The sequence below is a fragment of the Juglans microcarpa x Juglans regia genome, chromosome 3D (assembly GCF_004785595.1).
Source record: "Juglans microcarpa x Juglans regia isolate MS1-56 chromosome 3D, Jm3101_v1.0, whole genome shotgun sequence".
Taxonomy (NCBI): Eukaryota; Viridiplantae; Streptophyta; class Magnoliopsida; order Fagales; family Juglandaceae; genus Juglans; species Juglans microcarpa x Juglans regia.
This window is the reverse complement of record NC_054598.1, coordinates 6,696,320-6,716,025: the sequence shown is the minus strand read 5'-3', so window position 1 is coordinate 6,716,025 and position 19,706 is coordinate 6,696,320. Positions and strand designations below refer to the sequence as shown.

Here is a 19,706-nt window from a genome sequence, read left to right as displayed (position 1 = left end):
AGTCTAGCAAGAGCCAAACGTTCAAAATGGGTTTGAAGGATAAATATCCAGTTTCGATTCATTTGATAAGTTATGGAAGAGGACAACAACATGACTTAAAGGCTTTGGGCACTTGAAGGCTTTCAACTTATTTAATTCATTTAAATGACTTATTTTTTTAGTTTAGAATAATTGAGTTTATTATGGGAATGACTTAAAGGGGGCCTATGCAAGGGCATGTTGGGAAAATTATTATTTCATTGAACTAGGGTTTCTAGAGGTTACTTTAGCGTTACTGTAGCGTTACTGTAGCCGCAACACTGTAGCCGTGGCACCGTTCATCCAGGGTTATTTTGGGTAAAATGAGCTTTATTTTTGCTAGGGTTTTAATTAGGTTTAGGTTTAAATACTCTTTATAACCTCATTTTAAGAAATTTATGAAATTTGATAAATTTATTCATTGTGAGTTGAGTTTATCTCCTCTTGTTCTTGATTGAACTTTTGAACTTCTCAAAGGTAAATCACAACTTTTGTGACGTTCCTCCTTTGTAATATGGGTTCTTGAGACAGGTTCTTCAATGGATCTAGATTTTAATATAATCTAGATTCTTGAAATGAATTCTCATCGAATCTAGATTCTTCATCCATTGACTTGATTTTAGCTTTCTTGGGGAGTTTTCAAATTGACTTTGAATTCAAGGGATTTCATTCCCGCAGGTTCATATCAAGGTGCCTACAGTTTCGGGGACTTTTGGATTGACTTCGACTTCTTCTTCTTCAACCTCAAGTCAGAGAGTTCCAGAGAGAGTATCTTCTCCAGCTAGTAGATGTCTAGCTTCCATTGTACAGTGAAAAATAAGAGGAAATGAGAGATTGTAAATAAACATATTATAATAGAATCTTCCATCTCCAAACCCTGGTGGATGTAGGTCGAGTGTCGAACTACTTAAATCTGTATATTCATTTATTCTTATTTTCTCTGTATTAAAATACTATTTACTATTATGGATGAACGCATCAATACCGTACAATCGCACTAAACTACTGTTGAAAGCTCCAAACAACACTGATCGAGGCCCCCACCCACCTAAGCTCATTCCGAGAATAAATCTTTCTTTCCTTCCGAACTTTGTGTTTTCGGGCGTTAACAGATTTGATACTATTAAACAAGAAGAAACACCCTAAGATTGTAGCCAATAAAAATCTGTCACGTGGGTAAACTCCAAGCGTACTCAAGGTCGGCACTCGGAAGTCGGAACTAACATGCCACGCAGTGGCGATAGGGAACACATTGACCGCGAGGTCCTACAGCCAATTTGTCCGAGAATTCCATGGGTACCAACGAGCCCCGAGAGAAGAGCCTGGAGCTCCTGCCACCGGCACTACTCGCCACCATCATGACGAAACTCGACGTCGGATCGATCTGCTGTGCCGCGTCCACGTGTACCGCCTTCAGGACCTGCGCCTCTCAGATCCTCTCCTTCCTCCCCACCTTCCACCTCCTCGTGAGTAACTTCCTCTCTCGTTATACCTCCTTAGAAAACCCTTTGCCCCGTTTGGATGCCGAGAATTTCATGGAAATGGAGAAAACATTTAGAATTTTGGCTTCTAACATTTTTTTTTTTATAACAAACCATGAACTTCATTAATCCAAAGAGGAATTACAGACATAAATCAAACCACAAGTTTGAGGTAAAAAAGTCCGGAATACAATCCCACCGCATGTTGATTCTATCAACATTTCTCTAGCAATATAATGAGCAGCCTTGTTTGCTTCTCTATAAAAATGTCTAAACAAACATTCCCCAAAGTTTTACTCGGTGCTGAGAAACGGAAAGATGGATTAAAAAACTTATAACTTTTGGATTTTGTTATTCCAAAAGTTTCTTTATTATTTTTCTCTTACCCTTCCCTTTTCATTTAATTTTCGGTTAATTTCTTTCTGGTCGGTTGCTGTCGCAGGATATTGCTCCTTCAGTGGATTTGCTGCGGCCTTTGTTGCAGCCTCCAAACCCTTACCTGAAGAGCCTTAAAATTGACTGCGATCGCCTCAACGATTCGGCAATCAAGCTCTTGCTTCGTCCTCCATTGCACGAACTGTGCCTGCACAATTGCGCCAATTTTAGCGGGAAACTTCTTTCTGAGATCGGCAGGCGATGCCCGGATCTAAGGTTTTCTCTCTCTATTTTTTTGTGCTTGAAGCGTAGCTGTAGGATTTTAATCTGTGCATCTCTTTTGAGTCGTATGGTTGAGATGAAGAATCGTATCTATTTAATTAAAAACTAATTGTTAACACTTTCAGAGTGGACTTAGCCAAAAAGAAAAACGTAAGAGGATCCTAATTCGGTGAAGATACATATACGTGATCATTAGATTTATAATGGCATGGTTTAAGTTGTTGCCTAATTTTAGTGGTGGGATTATTAGCTTTGGGTGTTTAATTTCTTCAGGTCTCTCTGCTTGGGTTCAGTGGCCGAAAAAAGAGGGCAGACGATTGATATTTCTGATCTGAAGGATTTGCTCTGCGGTTGCACTCAGCTAGAAGTAAGGCTTAACTGGAAGAGTAATTAAATATAGAACACTTAGTAAATGTTGAAAAAAGAGAATGTCCGAGTGTAAGAATAATTCTACTTATCATTCCCACACACCACACACTTCACTTATTTAAAATTTTTTTTTTCATTTTTCTTATGACAAGTATGTGGTGTATGGATGATAAATAGAACAACTCAATTAGTTTAACAAAAATAAAATAAAATAATAAATAATTTTAAACTATGTAAAGTGTGTGGTATGGGATGATGAATAGCATCCCTCTTTTTTTTTTACAGATTGAAGTAACATGTGATCAGCAGTACTATTCATAAATACAGTTCTATGTATTTTAGCTTGTTGCCTCAGTTCCTGTGATCGTTATTAGATCCCTCCTTTATGTTGATGGATATTGTCCTGTGAGTAAGGGTGAAGTTAGTAAGTTACTACCATTTGGTTATTGACCTGATTAAAATATCAAATACAGGACTGCGTCATTTTGATAAAATTCTTGTTCAATTTGTAATGCATTGGATAATATGGATACTTATTTTAGTAACTTTTGTATTTCATATTGACTTGTGATGGTTACTTATCATATTCGTTTGACTTTTTTTTCTTCCATATTGTTTTGAATTCAGAAGTTTGCACTTGCCATTGTCATGCTTGAAAGGCATATTGTTCGTTCTTGGCCATTTGGTATTTTGGGGCCACCCTGATTAATAATTAAAAGTGTAGCATATGCTGAAGTTTTTTGTAGATACTATGTGGATCTTGCATGCAGCTTAATTAGAGAAACTCTATCTATCTTTCCAGAATTCTTTCCAGATGTACAGTTGTCTGATTTCATAATTGTTTCCATGCAATTTTATAATTTTCTCATGTGTCTTGTCTGATTTTTATTGCAATCTTTTTGTAGGCACTGATCCTGATGTTTGATGTTTCGTTTGATGCTCAAGTTTGGGCTTTGGCATCTGAAAAACTCACTTCTCTTGAGATCGACTACATTCCTTCAGAAACAGTGATTGAGATGGTTAGCCCAAATTTGGGACCCCATCAGTCACCAAATCATGTTCGACCATCCATATTGTCAAACATTCAGAAATTGTGCCTATCAGTAGACCATATAACCGACACTATGGTTGGTACAATATCTCAAGGTCTAGTCTCCTTGACCCATTTGGATCTTTCAGATGCACCATTAACTGAACCAGAAATCGGACTTGACTTGACCAACTATGGCCTTCAACAACTCAATCAATATGGGAAACTGAGACGTCTCTCATTGGTTCGACGCCAGGAGTTCATTGTTACCTATTTTAGACGAGTCAATGATCTTGGAGTCCTCTTCATGGCTGATAAATGTGCAAAGATGGAAAGCATATGTCTTGGTGGCTTTTGTCGAGTTACCGACACAGGTTTCAAAACAATCTTGCATTCATGCTCTAGGCTACACAAGCTTCAGGTGTCTCTGGGGACCCAGTTAACTGATCTAGTTTTTCATGATATCTCTGCAACTTCCCTTTCTTTGATACATGTTAGCTTGATATTTTGCAATCTTTTAACCAATCGGGCAGTCATGAATTTGGTATCCAACAAGGATCTAAGAATTCTTGACCTGAGAAATTGCAAAAACCTTGGGGATGAAGCACTTCGAGCCATCAGCACTCTTCCTCAATTGAAGACTTTGCTGTTGGATGGCTCAGATATAAGTGATGTGGGATTGACATATTTAAGACCGGGGGTTATTGGTTCACTTGTTAGATTGTCCATTCGAGGGTGCAGGCGACTCACTGATAAATGTATTTCAGCATTATTTGATGGTTCTTGTAGGATGAAGTTGCGAGAATTGGACCTATCAAATATTCCTAACCTTTCTGATTACGGAATTTTGCTACTGGCAAGAAGTCGGGTTCCATTCTCTGAACTTCGGATGCAGTTTTGCCCACTCGTTGGCGACACAGCTGTCATGGCATTAGCCTCGATGCAGGTTTATGAGGACCGATGGCATGGTAGTAGCTTGAGGTTGCTGGATCTATATGAATGTGGTGGCATCACACAACTTGCATTCCGTTGGTTGAAGAAACCGTACTTTCCAAGGCTGAGATGGCTGGGCGTCAGGGGAAGTGTTAATAGGGATTTGGTAGATGCTTTAGCTAGGAATAGACCATATTTGCATGTGGAATGCCATGGTGGCAAATTGGGGGCTAATCGATGGGATTGCTCCGATGGTTCACACGTGCTTGACTATGATGAGGCGTATGACTATGAGGAGGTGGACGAACTCGAACAGTGGCTTCTCGAAGGCGAGATTGAGCATGATGATGAAGAGATGGGGGATGCTGAGAACAATGCTGAACCGATGGAATAATGCGCGCAATAACATTCCAATGTGTATTTATACATGCCTGCGAAATAATTGCTTGCTAGTGTCGATCTGGGATAGGTGTAACTCTTTTATCATGAACATGTGGTTAGAGTTCAGAAAATTCGATTTCCTCACTCGATTTCATCAACCAATGCACTTTGGGAATGTCTGTAAAGTTTGCTACTTAAATAAGTTTAAACGCGTTTGTTTATCAATTATTTTCTATGTAATTCTTCCCAATGAACTCGATTTGGATTTCATTTGGGTAATTGTTTCGGCCACGCTGAAGGCCTTTGTTGCCAAGACATGTAGTATATACGTACCACAGTGCTAAAATTTCACGAGTCGAACTTACGTTACTTGATGTGATACGTTAGATTATAAAGTTATTTTTATTGTAAAGTAAATCTAATATATTATATAAAATTATGTCAATTTATGATTTACTTTAACGAATCTTTTTGTGATGGCAAAACTTCTCACAAATATTTTTTCTCTTAAGGAAATATTTGCAAATATCCTTGTAAATAAATCATTTATATATCAGAGCAGCCTCAAAAAGCTACAGATTGGACAATGAAAGGAATAGCTAGAAACACAAGATTCCTACTCCAAGAATTTGAAAGTTGGTTAGCAGTCAAAATATATCGATCCAATAATCGATGCATGCATTTCATTGTGTAATGAGCAGTTTCTAACAATTTCTGCAGAAATATCATATTAATAAAAAGATTACTGGATTTTGATAGTGGAAAGATCGTCTTTATAATTATTTTTAGGCTACATAATATATGTCTATATTAACTGTTGTTATTAATGAAGTCTATTTTTTTGTCCTCTCAAAAAGTGAAGGTAGGGGCAACCAGTATAGCTACCCTCTCTAGGCGTGACCATAAGAGACTAGGAGCCCATTTATGCTGTGGAATGTCCGATTTGAGCCATAGCTACTGCTCAATGGACGAGCCCGTAACCACAACACCACCAAGCTGTCAGCCGGTTCAAAGTCCATCTCATAGATACTTGGTTAAGCACTACTCTCGCAGGTGGTTTCGACTTACGCCCAACTCAAACTCCTGACTTTGAGGTTATGGAATAATAGCTCGTACCAACTGAGCTACCACCTTAGCAGTTATTAATGAAGTCTATTACTCGTAAAGAAAAAAGAATAAATCATTTCTATGAGATCAATAACATTTGCAAAAATAAATTAAATATAACTAAATGATATTGAAAGCTTCCACGTCAATTAATTGATAAGTTAATAAATAAGTTGCAAATATATCTTCTATTCGTAAAATATTTTTATTTTATAATATATATTATGAAATATGTTGTGTGTTTGATTACCGGTGATTCTAATACTTTTCATCTGGGGAGAATAATAATGGATTCTGTATTCTGTATTCTCTCTTCATAAAGCGAGGTTGTCTGGACTTTCATCCAAACCCTAATCATTATGAGATTTAATTCTGCTGCAAAATTCCAATTTTCCGATCCTATCTTTCATGATGTAGATTTAGATTACGAATGATTTGAGTTTAAAATGCCGGTCATTAATAACACAACCTATGAGGATAAGATGTTCAATTCAATTGGCCCCCCAGATACGTGACACGTGGATGTACAAATTTAGAGTTCATTTGAGTGGTACTTTCTGATCAATTTTCATGTTGAATGGGCCTGAAATTAGATGACGTCGGGGTGGGCCGACCCCCCGTTGATGGTTCTCAAGGACGCCCATAAAGCCCTAAACAGCTAGAAGAGTTGATGGGAGTAGCCTTCGTACTAGCATCACTGTACGAACGTGACATTATTAACATCTCAGATAATATTATTCATGTCATTTGATATCTTTTTCACATGAATTATAAAATAAAAAAGAATAAACAGTTTAGCTATTTGCTATGTTGATTTTTACCCAACTTTGTTATTTGTTTTATTTTTAAATATAATATTAAATTACTTCTTGAATTATTTTTCGAGGTTTTTACTTTTTATGATTTAAACAAAATTAAATCATTTTCCTGTTATACATATGTTAATAAAATATGACAAGTGTCCGATTAGCACCGCGTCACATTTGATAATTTAGACAGAAATGATTTATGAGAGAAATTTAAAAATCAGGTTCTTTATAAATACCAAATTATCATATAAGTAGAGTGAAATGTATGTCATGCACACTAATTTATAAATATAATTATTTTAAAAAGATATTTAATAAAAAAAAATTCTAAAAAAATTCTTAAATATAAATATAAGAAATGATATTTATAATTTTAAAGTTTACAAATTTATGCATTTCATTTAAATAAAATGAATAAATATAAAATTTATATAAAAACATTATCTTTTTAATATTACACACAACTTTTTATTTTAAAAAAATGCCTACTTAAACTTGAATATAACATTATTTTGCAAGAAATAACTGTTACGTACTAATCTTTAAATTTTAAAAAATGTTTAAATAGATAATTAAAATAAAATAAAATGAGATAAAAATTGAATAAAATATTATTTATTATTATAAAATTTTAAAAAATTAAATTATTTATTATATTTTATACGTAAATTTAAAAATTTTATAATAATTAAATAGAGTAAATTAAGGTATCTGTCCCAAATAACATCTTATGTCTGATCGAAAAATGCATTATTAAAAAATAAAAGGTCGCTTGACTCTGGAGGATCCTTAAGAGGTAGTACAAGTCTAATCGTCAGTACAAGCATCGCATTCTCATTGTCAGTGGTTAGTACATGTCTTTGGCGAATACGCCTTGAGCCCATCAAACTGCTCGATGAAGGGTTGAGAAAAATTTTGTCAGAGCATCTCATTGGTTTGATCAAAATGAGAGTTAAATTTTAGTCAATATATTTCGAAAAACTATCGTACTGAATTAGGTATTTTTATAAAATTTTAAATTTTTATTACAATGATTCTCTAAAGTTATAAGTGAATAGTAGGTTAGTTAAATATTAAAATATTTAATTTATATTTTTCTCACAAAATATGTAGGTATTTTTTATAATTAAAAATTTTGATTTAATTTATTATTATTAAATATAAAATGTGATAAAAATAAATAAATTAGGTAATATTAATTAGAATATTAATTATTAAGTTAATTATAATATAATTATTATTAATATTAACATTTAATAAATGTGATAAATATTAATATTAATTTAATTAGAATATAATTATTATTAATATTAATATTTAATTTTAATTTAATGTTTAATAAATGTAATAAATATTAATTTAATTTAATTAGAATATAATTATTATTAATATTAAATTGGTAGAATAATAAAATGTGATACAAATAAATTAAATAAAAAAATTATTAAATTAATAATATTTTATTATTATATAGAGAGTAAATGGCTAATTCAATGTGGAGATTGAATGTAAATAGAATAGGCAAAATGTAAAAAAGTATAATATTGGCTAAATTTTGAAGAGAAATTTGATCAAGCCAATGAGAATACTCTTAGTTGCGTTTGTGAGTAGTGAGTTAAGTAATGAAGAAAATTTATGTTGGATCTATTTAAACTAAGTTTAAAATATGTTTGGATGTTAAGATGAGTTTAATACTTTCTATAAGAAATTGAAAAAGATTGTGAGTCTCACATATAAAGATATTTTAAGTTGAAAAAGATTGTGGGTTTCACATGTAAAAAGGTTTTGAGTTGGGATGAGTTTAATAATTTGAGAGTTGGATATTTGAATGTTAGACTCAGATTAAAATTAGACTGAACTCAACTGAATTTGGGAGTCAGACACATGCTTAAGTTTTAAAAAATAATGATAAAATTTTTCCCCTTACAAGGACCATCATTTTTTTCATGGTTATTTTATAAATATCTTATCCATTGACTATGTTTTTATAAAATAAAATTATAGAAATATTATTATTTTATAAATATATCACTTATTTAAAATATAGTTTTAAAAAATTAGAAAAACACTATATTTGTATTACTATTTATTTTTGTGTCAATCACGGAAGGCTAAGGTCTCGTTTGGATTTAAGAAATGTTTTATCACATCTTATCATTACAACTTTCTCAACTTCTCACACGAAATATAATAAACAATTCAATATTTTCAGATTCCAAAATAATAATAATATTAAAAATAATATTCTGACAATATTTTTTTTAACTTGCATCTAAAACTATCTCATCTAATATCTGAATCCAAACTAGCTCTAAGACACATTTAAACACAAGACACTCAAAATGAATGCTCGGCAATAACAAGGTTACAATCTTATTATATGATAAATAAAAGACTATTTGTCTTTTATCCAAAATTTACAGGCTTGCTTGGCGACTTGGGAAAACTATTTGATGAACTAAGACAATCAATAAATATCGGTGAAAATGAGTCGAATTTGAGTGGTTGGTATCTAATCAATCCTTATTCAGTTTATTTTTATTTGAATACGAGTCAAACTTATCATCAAGTTATGTTTTATTTTTATTTAAAAAAAAACTAATTGATTATTTGAATGAGTTCAATTTTCTTCACAAGGTATTTAATATGATAAAATAAATTATTTATATTATATTATTGATCTATTTGTCTATTTATATCATAGCTACTTAATAACCAAACTTCGAACATTTGGTAATAACTATATATAGCTTATATACTAATAATTATATTTATAAATATTTAAGCAACGTACATGATACTAAGAATGTAATTTTCTGATTTTATAGTATTTTTCGTTTATAGCAATGTTTGGATCTCAAGGAGCCTATCCAAAGCGTTTTTCATTTTATAACCCATATTTGGATTGGATGGGAAAAGAAGAATAGGTACAGAGAAAGTATATTTACAAAATCAGAGTGGAAACCTCACACAATTTCTTAAAAAAATATAAATAAATCTAATATAAATAAATAAAAATATTTATTTAAAGAGTTCGGCTACAAGGTGCAGTCCGATGATGGGTCTCGATAACGCCATTTGACTTTTTTATTTTTATCCCTCACATTTTTTTAAAGATCACAACATCATTAAAAAATACATCCGTAATTACTAAATAAAAAAAAATGGGGTGATCCTTTTGTTGACGGATGCTCCTATTACACTTGTAATCTCTAAAAGATGAGAACCAACTATGTAGCATCTACATTGAGAATTCAAGTATTGTATACGTCATTAGTCCGATCCTTTGCTCCAAATTCTACTCGAGCATCCAAATATGGGTCAATACTGGCAAAAACATCTATAAACAAAGTTCAGCACCATGCCAAATATGTTCAAAGAAGAAGAGTAGAGTAAACGAAGCATGTCCAAAAGTAAACCAATCCCTTTGACTGCTACAAAGAACACCATCGTGATTACTTTTTAAACGGCGAGGTCCCCTCTATACATAGGAACCTCTTCTGTCATTAAATCAATGATATTGTTAATTTATACAAGTTATACTTTTTGGCTTTACCTTTTCAAAAAAAAAACCGATTCCACTCATAAGAGGGAGATAAGAACGATCAGATTTTATGAAACCCATGTTTTTGGCACTCATAATGGGAAGGAAAAAAAAAAAGATTATACTTTTATCTTACTTCACGGAGAGAGATGTGTCTTTAGGGCAAAAATTCCCACTTTCCTAACTCGATAAGAAATTCTTAAACTCAGGATTCATGACTTTAGAATGGGTAATCCTTCCTCTTCTAGTCTCCCATTATGAGTGAAATCGATTTTTATGCCAAAAAGATGGAGTTTTGACAAGTTGTTACTTTTCAATATTAAGCTTCCGATACGAACATTCTATTCGTTAGGCTTTTGAAAGATGTCGCTAGAGGGTTCAATGGTCTCTTATGCAAATCTCAAAATCAAGGTTACAAGTTCAAGTTCCTTGAGTTCTTAGTAGCAAGCGAAGCGATCTTTAGAGATAGGAGTGTAACCAAGATCGAATCACAAAATCTAAACAACACACTCTTGATATGAAAAAAACCTCCCCCCATAGAGAAGAGATCTAAAGTTTGGGTCTCCTTGATCACCCTCGAATCGAAGCCCCCAATTGGAGATGGAATTCCACAACCTAAACAACTCAGTTGATAGCTCCGTGACCGGTTCAAGGAAAGGTCCACCAATAATTGATAGGTCATTCCCCCTATTCGTCTCTTGATTCCTCATTCAACTAGTTTGTTGTTATTGATTCATTCAAGGCATAGGCTCCCCACTTCTTTCTCTTATTAGCGCAGGTGTTCATCAACGATGAAAGCCGCTGAAGTTAAGACTCGAGTTGAGAAAGAGGGCTAGGCCCAAGATCAAAGGAGGGCTTTCAGGGACTGGGGAAGGCGGGTGGATTATAGAGATAGGGACAGATTGAAGGTTGGTTTGTCCATTGGGATTGGGCATGGACGAGTCTCAACTGGGCCAATATTGATGAAAGAAAAAAATCTATTCATCATCTCAACTCCCATCATCCTATAATGTGGCATTAAATGATAAGTTCACAAGTAAAATGTAATAAATAATTTTCAATCACCTAATACCACATCATAAAATGATGAAAGGATCATGAAAATTAGGATGATGAGTAGCATTATTCTTGATAAAAAAATGTTAGACCCATGTCGAGACAAATAGAATTTTTCTTTTTTAAATGATAGACTTTTTAAATAAGTGAAACTTGCATACAAGTGACTTTTGAGTCATCCAATCATATCATAGTCACGTCCAATCCCACTATTCCTCAAGCTCCAAATAATTATTAGACCAGACTAGACTCTATGGTACTTCCAATTAATTATTGTGCAAGTGAAGTTTCAAAATTCAACGTGCTTCTTTAACTTACCAATGTCTTACAAAATTAATTAAAGTTATTCATTAGAAAAACATATTAACTATAGTAACCTTCTAAAAAAAATTAAATAAGAGTCGACATTAAACTTCTCTAAAAGGGTTCTTTTGAGAATTGGCTCGTCTTTGTCTTTTGTCTTGTTTTTATCTCCTCTTACAAGTATCTCTACACTTTATTGATTTCATTTTTTTTTTCTGATACTTTGAAACTATAAGGTGTAAATTAGGATTGTTTATGACACATTTTTTAAGATACAAAATGTAGTATTTGCATAATGTACAAAGTGTATCCAATGCAAAGATATATGTCCATATTCAATGGATCTAGACACTGTCCAGTTTCAATGCAATCCTATAATTTGCTACCTCCTACAGATATAATTTCCTTTTTCAGTTGTTTAGTGACATTAATTCAACGTCTAACCACTATGTTATTTATAATTCATCTTGCCATCGACAACATGCATGGCCACTTCTATTAATAAATTCCGATTCAACAATTAGTATGAATTACACACCCCGAATACCAACTAAAATATGGAGCATCTATTTAAAATATCCTAATTAATTATGACACCACACATGACTATCATCTAGAAGAAAGGAACCTTATGAAAAACTTTTCTTTTCATTAAGAGAATTCGGTTACATTTATACACAACAAAATAAGGAATAAAAGAATAAAACAAATTCTGATAACTTGAGATCAAATCTTAACAAATTTCTCTATGGTTATCTTGTAAAGAATATTTTGTTATTGATTGTAAATGAACGTGGAACATGATGTCGCTGATTGCTTTGGCAGAGCTGCACAATCTAATGATTATGTTTTTCTGATATGCCCATTCGAGTCCAAGGGAGTATCTACTAAGTTGAGACTCGATCGAAAGCGATGAAATTTATCTGTAACAAGTGGCTTTGTTAAGACATATGCGAGTGAAGTGAAGGGAGCGGGATGAGTAGAGTTGAAATTTGAAGGAGTTGTAGAGGAAGATGAAGATAGATGCAAGGTAGACGACGGAGTTGAAGGAGGATGAGCTGAAGAAGGTGGGCTAGATCTAGGTCCAAGCCCAAGAATAGAAGGCTGAAAATTGAGTAACGGAACGGTTTGAATGGAAGGAGAATTAGAGGATGAAATGGGTTGTGGTTTAGAAAGTGAAAAAGAGGCTTCATTGAAAATCGCGTCCATGGAAATGTAGAGGCAGTTTGTGTTTAAGTCAATGCATTTATAGCCTTTATGAGATGGGATGTAGCCTATAAATAAACATGAGACTGATTTGAAATTAAACTTGTTGGAAAAATAAGGCCGAATATGTGGCCAACATTCGCAACCAAACACTTAAAAATTTGTAATCAAGTTCACTATTGTAAACAAGAAAATGAGGTATTTGATTTGTAATGGTAGGAGAGGGTAATATATTAATCAAGTAAACAATTGTTTCAAAGGCGTCGACCCAATAAGTAAATGGTAAAGACGAGTGGGCCAACAAGGCAAGGCCTGTTTCGACAATGTCAATATTTTCTCTCAACAATGTTATTTTGTTGATGAGTATGAGGACACAAAAATCGATGTGTAATGCCAAATTTTTGACATATTTGAGTTAAAAGTTTAAATTCACCTCCACCATCAGTTTGAAGAGTGATACGTTTAGAATTAAATAACCGCTCAATATATGGCAAAAAAGTGTTGAAAACAGTAACAACATTGGATTTAAATTTGAGTAGAAATAACCATGTGTAACATTTGAATTGATCAACAAATGAAAAATAGTATTTGAAACCCAACCGAGAAACATATGGGGCTGGGCCTTAAACATCAGGACACGGTAATTGAAAGTGTCGAGAGTAAGAGGCCTGATTATTACAAAAGGATAATTGATGGGCCTTAGAAAGTGGACATTCGGAGCAAAAAAAATTTGACTTAAAAGAAGAGACTGATAGACATTTTTCATGTAGAACCCGTGATACAAGAGCTAAAGAAGGATGGCCTAGCCTTCTATGCCACTAGGCCGATGTTATTCTTTCTCCAAGATGGGTTGTAGGATTTTTGGACTGTGCTGAGTTGAAAGAAAAAACGTAAAACCCATTACGTGTTGGCCTTATGAGGAGCACATTCTTGATCTTGTTGTCCTTCACATTGAAATGAAAGGAATGAAATTCAAAGTAACAAGAGTTGTCAATGTAGAAACGTAGAACATATACTAAGTTCTTGGTAATATCTGGGACATGCGATAAGTTGCGAAGAAAAAAGGAAGAAGAAGTAGAGGAGAGGCAGAAGTCACCGAAATTTTGGATGGGTATCTCATAACCATCTCCAACGCGGATTGAGTCACTACCATTATACTGTTCAAATGAAACATTCAAGTTATTAAAATCATTAGTAATATGATGAGTTGCAGCAAAGTCGGGATACCAAGAGGAATGAGATAGTGAGTCTGGAGCTGTGTAATTTGCAGAAAAGGATTGTGGCGCTTCGAATTGATAGGCATGATCAAATCGATATATGCATTGGAGAACTACATGTCCTGACTTGTTGCAAACTTGGAAAGTTGGTTGATGCGAAGTATATTGCTGCTATGAATAGCTGTTTTGAGAAGAGGGGCGACCCCCATGATTATTGTAGAAGTGACGACCCCTGCCACGACCTTGACGTTAATTGCGAAAGGAGCCACGTCCTCGATTATCACAGTTTGCATAAACACTGAGAATGGGACGCAAACATGGAGGCTAAGGAAACCCAGAGAGCACGAGCAGTTTTAGATGACAGGACATGACCGAGTATGAGAGAAAAGAGAAAAGAACGCTTAGAACGAGTTGATCAGTCCACTGCCAATATGTGAAAGCTGGGTTGGTTTTTGTGTTTGTGCCAGACGAATCAGGTAAGAATTCAGAGGGAGGAAGACTTGTGCCATCAACATATGAGTAGAAATCTTAACCCCGTAGATAAGCTGATATTTGCACTTTCCATAAGAGATCATTTTCATTGGTTAATTTGGTCGTAATGATATGAGAGAAGGAAGAGAGGGAGGAAGAAGAAGATGGGGCAACCATGGTTGAGGTTGACGATTAGTCGAAGGCTCTTATACCAATTTAGAAAAAAGGAAACTTATGAAAAACTTCTCTGTTTTCATTAAGGAAATTCGGTTACATTTATACACAACAAAATAAGGAATAAAAGAATAAAACAAATTCTGATAACTTGAGATAAAAATCTTAACAAATTTCTCTACGGTTATCTTGTAAAGAATATTCTGATGTTGGTTGTAAATGGACATGGAACATGATGTCGCTGATTGCTTTGGCAAAGCTACACATTCTGCCTGCCAACTATTTGTCTAAATGTGGAAATGATTATGTTATTCTGATACTATTCACGTGACATAATTTGATTGTAAAATTTAAAATTTATCTTTTAAATTAAATGATGCCAAGTAAATGATGCGTGGTATAAATATCTTCAAATAAAAGTATCGAAACTCTATGTGCAGTCTATTTTGTGTAATATTTGTGCATTTCATTAATGTGATTGATTGCGTTATTTTTTTAATATAAAATAAATGTTTTGGTCAATTACATTAATGAAGTGTATAAAAAATATACAAAAATAATTGTATGTAGAAAAATGTTGATTCATCTGTCAGCCAATGGGTCTTTTATAGAAAAACTCTAGAGTCAGTCGGCTAATGTAAGCGCCGTGTAAGCATGGCTGATGTGGCAAAATAAAGAAACGCACCGTTTTGAGCAATTTACATTTCCCACCCTCTTTGCGCTTTCATTTCCTCTCTCAAAGCCGAAGTTCCCACCTTCCCTCCCTTTGGGTTTCCATTTCCCTCCATCGAAGCGCCTCCCTCGAAGCGCCTCCCTTCCTCCTTTGTGGTATTCGTTAACCCTAGAAGAAGGTGATCAAAGACTTTGGTAATCGATGGATTTCTTACACTGGTAATTTAAATTTATTTATTTATTTGTTTTGTTTTTGTTTTTGGTTAAACTATTTGTTAGTGCGGCCCTTAAGATCGCCTTCCTCGATGAAACAATCATGGAAACGTGTCGAGTCATAGTTGTGCGAAATCATCACGTACGATTCTTTCTAGGGTTTTCCTTTTGAGTCCACTTTTCCCTTCTGAGCTGTATTATCCATGAGGCATTTCCCTTTACCACTGGACCTGTCACTTCCTTAAATTTATTTGGAGATTAATTGGAAGATTTCAACTCCATTGGTGTGTTTTCAGTGTCTCATTCTATGGCGGGGAACATTTACTACTTTTCTTTCAATATTATCAGCTCTACTAAAGATTATCAGCTAAGTTAATATTTCTTCCTCCCGATTAAGATTTTTTTTGTTAGTAATCAACATCTACTTCCTTTAAAAAAAAAAAACAGTTGATATCACATTTGTGGGTTTAATATTTGTTTGTACCCAAGCTGGGTTGCTAGAACTTCTACGCCAATATCTTAGTTTAATGATCCATCATTTTAATATTTCACGAAATTAAACAGGAACAATTAGATCTTCTTGGCCAAGCTGGGATGTTTGATGAAGTAGAGGCCATAAGAATATGGAAATGAGACCATTTGAGGTTCTTTTCTTGAAGATTGTTCTATTCATGGCGTGTTGAACTGGGTGAATATGTAGCAGAACATCTCTTTGATTTGGATACTGAAAACCAAAGGGTTTATGTGCAGTGCTGTTATCAAAATATATATGAATAAAGTTTTTGGATGTTGTTGTTTATTATTATTTATAATCAATTATCAAAAAAGGAAAAAGAAAAAGCAATTACTCTCATTCGTTAATGTTTTGAATGGATCAATTTGAAATTAAATTCTTATTATGTAATGTATAATAAGAATTATGACAATTTTTTGCTGGAAGAAAAAAATTGGCATGAATACATGATATAAAGTTTCAGTTCTGTATTTCATAATCTACTTGATGTTTATTAATACAATTCAGTTCTTGATGATTGGCATATTGTGCTTAAAAGCAGAAACTTGGCAAGCCGGCATCGAGTAAAAGTGTAGAAGATTAAACCTTCACTTGATTTTGAAGACATTTGTAGTAGGAGCTCACATAGACATTTGTTTGCAGCTAATGATCTACAATAAGAAATTCATCCAATACATTTAAAGTACAATTCAAACTGTGATTTCTTACCACACGATGAAGAAGAAGACGAAGATCCACACGGTAGAGTACTGTGAAGAAGAAGATGAAGACCCACACCGTGATTTAACCAGTTTATTTACAGTGGACAATGCCGAAGACTGAATGCAGAAGAATATTTTCAGCCCGACGATGATTTTCAGTATTTTTCCCACTTTCTTTCAACAATCAAATCAAGCTGAGAGTTTTTTCCACTTTTTCCGCACGACCAGTCTTAGAACATTTCGGAATAAAAAAGTAACTTGAAGAAGAAGCTAGCTTCTTTCATCTTTATCGCATTTCTACTTCTTCGTTTTCCTTTTTGTTTTTTTAATTGACGTGGCAATAAAATTATTATTCTGAGCGCCGATTGTTCACTGTTTGCAACTGCCGACTGCCCCTAGAATAATTGTTTTTTTTTTCCTCTCTCTCTCTCTTGTTTGTCTATTTCTCGTTATTGAGATATTCTGATGTATAATTATGTTATTCCACGTATATTTGACATTACTATCTTGAATTCTAATTATAGATAAAAACAATTTTAGCTCTGATATAGAAATATTATTAATCTATCTCATTTTATTATTACAATAATATTTTTAAATTTTCATATAAAATATAATAAATAATTTAATTTTTTAAATCTCAAAATAATAATAATAATAAATAATATTTTATTCAACTCATATAAAATTATTTTATTTTATTTCATCTCATCTCACTATCTAAACGAACCCTTAGAATGGATACCAACTTTCTCTATCTTTTCTCCTAATTTTTCAAACACCGGCCAGGAGCCCCAACACAATCAACAATATAGTAGGAATGCTTTTTCCTACTTGCACATGCATTCCGCTAAAACTCATGAATCATGCACATTTTGCATGGGTATCATATAATATAAGCCACCATTATCAAAATAATACACGCAGAAAAGGATAACCCATGTTCAAGTTTCCCACCTTAGAAGATTCTCTAGGCCGCTAAAAAGTAACTTATTTTCATTATCAATTCAATTAAACTATACTTTATGTTTCTACTTTTTCTATCTTTTTATTGGGGAAGGGGTATCGATAATTCCCTGTAGGTACAAGCGTGACGTATTTAATGAATGAATATTGACTTTGCACAGGTTACATTGAAATGATATATAATCCCTTATCGGGCGAGAGAATATATAACTTTATCCCTTTGATTAATGCCAATAAAAGATTGCAAGCTTTTAATTTATTCCTAAGCAATTTGATAATAACCTTGTGCGGAAAGTAACTTCATTTCCTTAACTAATCTTTGTACGTAATATCAATTAAAGAGTTTTCACTTTGTAAAATCCAATATCATGATAGTTATAATTTATTGGTAACAATTAAGGGTCAATTTTAAGTGTCATCCATGCTCATAACTAGAAACGGTCGCACGTTCTCTTTTATGTTTTCTGATCTTTTAATTTTTATTTTCTGATACACTTGAAACCCAAGATTGATTTTTTGGTTGAAAAACAAAACATAAAATGTCCAAAGACACGTACGTACCTTATCCAACCAACATCATGTCCAGGTAGGTAATAAGCGTACACTGCCTGGTTTGGATAACTTATATTATCATACGTATCCTGGGAATAGATCCCTGACCTTGGAGTCCAATCTTCAAACCTCTCGGGCTGCATTTAATTTTTATTTTTAATTTAATTACTTGTTCCAATTCCAAGTTTCCAACCGTCGGTTCCAACGGCAACCACCCGCTGCTTCGCTGGCATTGTTTTTACCTCCTGCCTCTTCGATTCCTCGAAGGGTCACTTTTCCACGTCATCCATCCTTCTCCCCCCACGTCACACTGTTTTAGGTTATACGTCCATTCGCAAGGGAGAAATGCTAAACTCACACGTAGCTCCCGTTGGGGTTTTATTTTATTTTATTTTATTAACTTAATGATTAAAGAAGTATATTTTAACTATGTTGTGGTTTTTTTTTTAAATATTTAAAAGTATTACAAAAATATATGAAAAAAAGAAAATACTGACGGTAGCCCCCAGAGAAACCTCCATGTGTAGCTCTAGAGCTCACTCTTTTTATAGACGGATGAAACGCAACATAGAAAATAAATATTTATGATCAATTATTTATAATATTAATAATTATTTATAGTTAGAATATATTTATTTTGATAAAAAAAATATTTTTATAGAAAATAATTTAAAATAAATAAACAATTTTTGTAATAAATTTATTCTCGATCCAATCTACTTGTATAGGTCAACAGAGCCATCGCGACCTTTGAACTCATAATTTACGTATCTGGTGTAGTTGGTGTTTTTCATCTCCTCGTAATCTTAGCTCCGTTTAGATATATAAACGGTTTTATCTTATTTCATCATTATAATTTTTTTCAAATTTTCATACAAAATATAATAAATAATTAAACTTTTTCAAATTTTAAAATAATAATAATATTAAACAATAATATTCTAATAAAATTTTATTTAACTTTTATTAAAAACCATCTCATTTCATCTCCGATCCAAACGGCACCTTAATCATGAAATTAATTAAATTCTATATCTTATAATATTACGATGATAACATTTTCAACTAATTTCCTTTTCCACCTCCGCATCCTCCCATTAATCAAGATCTCATATTATTGGGTAGATTATATAATAGAACAAGGAACAAAAAAAATTGACATTGGAAGAATATTGTAAAATAAAAATAAAATAATATATAACATTTGGCATTGTTTACCATACCATAATGTCGTTATTACTGGCTACTTAATAATTGCATTAATTTAAGTTAGCATTTTATTAAAAAAACATATCCACGATTTACATGTTTAGCTTGTGAGGTTTTATATTA

At 33.1% G+C, this 19,706-nt stretch overlaps 1 protein-coding gene across 2 annotated transcripts; it reads left to right on the top strand.

Annotated features, from left to right (window-relative positions):
- The first annotated feature begins 1,034 nt into the window (after positions 1–1,034).
- LOC121255698 (F-box/LRR-repeat protein 10-like) lies at positions 1,035–5,182 on the top strand. Of its 2 annotated transcripts, XM_041156183.1 has the most exons (4): positions 1,035–1,484; positions 1,942–2,150; positions 2,430–2,523; positions 3,431–5,182. In XM_041156183.1, exons 1-4 carry the CDS (start codon positions 1,311–1,313, stop codon positions 4,880–4,882), a joined length of 1,929 nt encoding a protein of 642 aa, XP_041012117.1. In that variant the 5' UTR covers positions 1,035–1,310; the 3' UTR covers positions 4,883–5,182. The 2 variants fall into 2 exon arrangements, with proteins under 2 accessions (XP_041012117.1, XP_041012118.1); XM_041156184.1 differs by lacking the exons at positions 1,035–1,484; positions 2,430–2,523 and having other exon boundaries at positions 1,989–2,150.
- Positions 5,183–19,706: the final 14,524 nt, after the last annotated feature.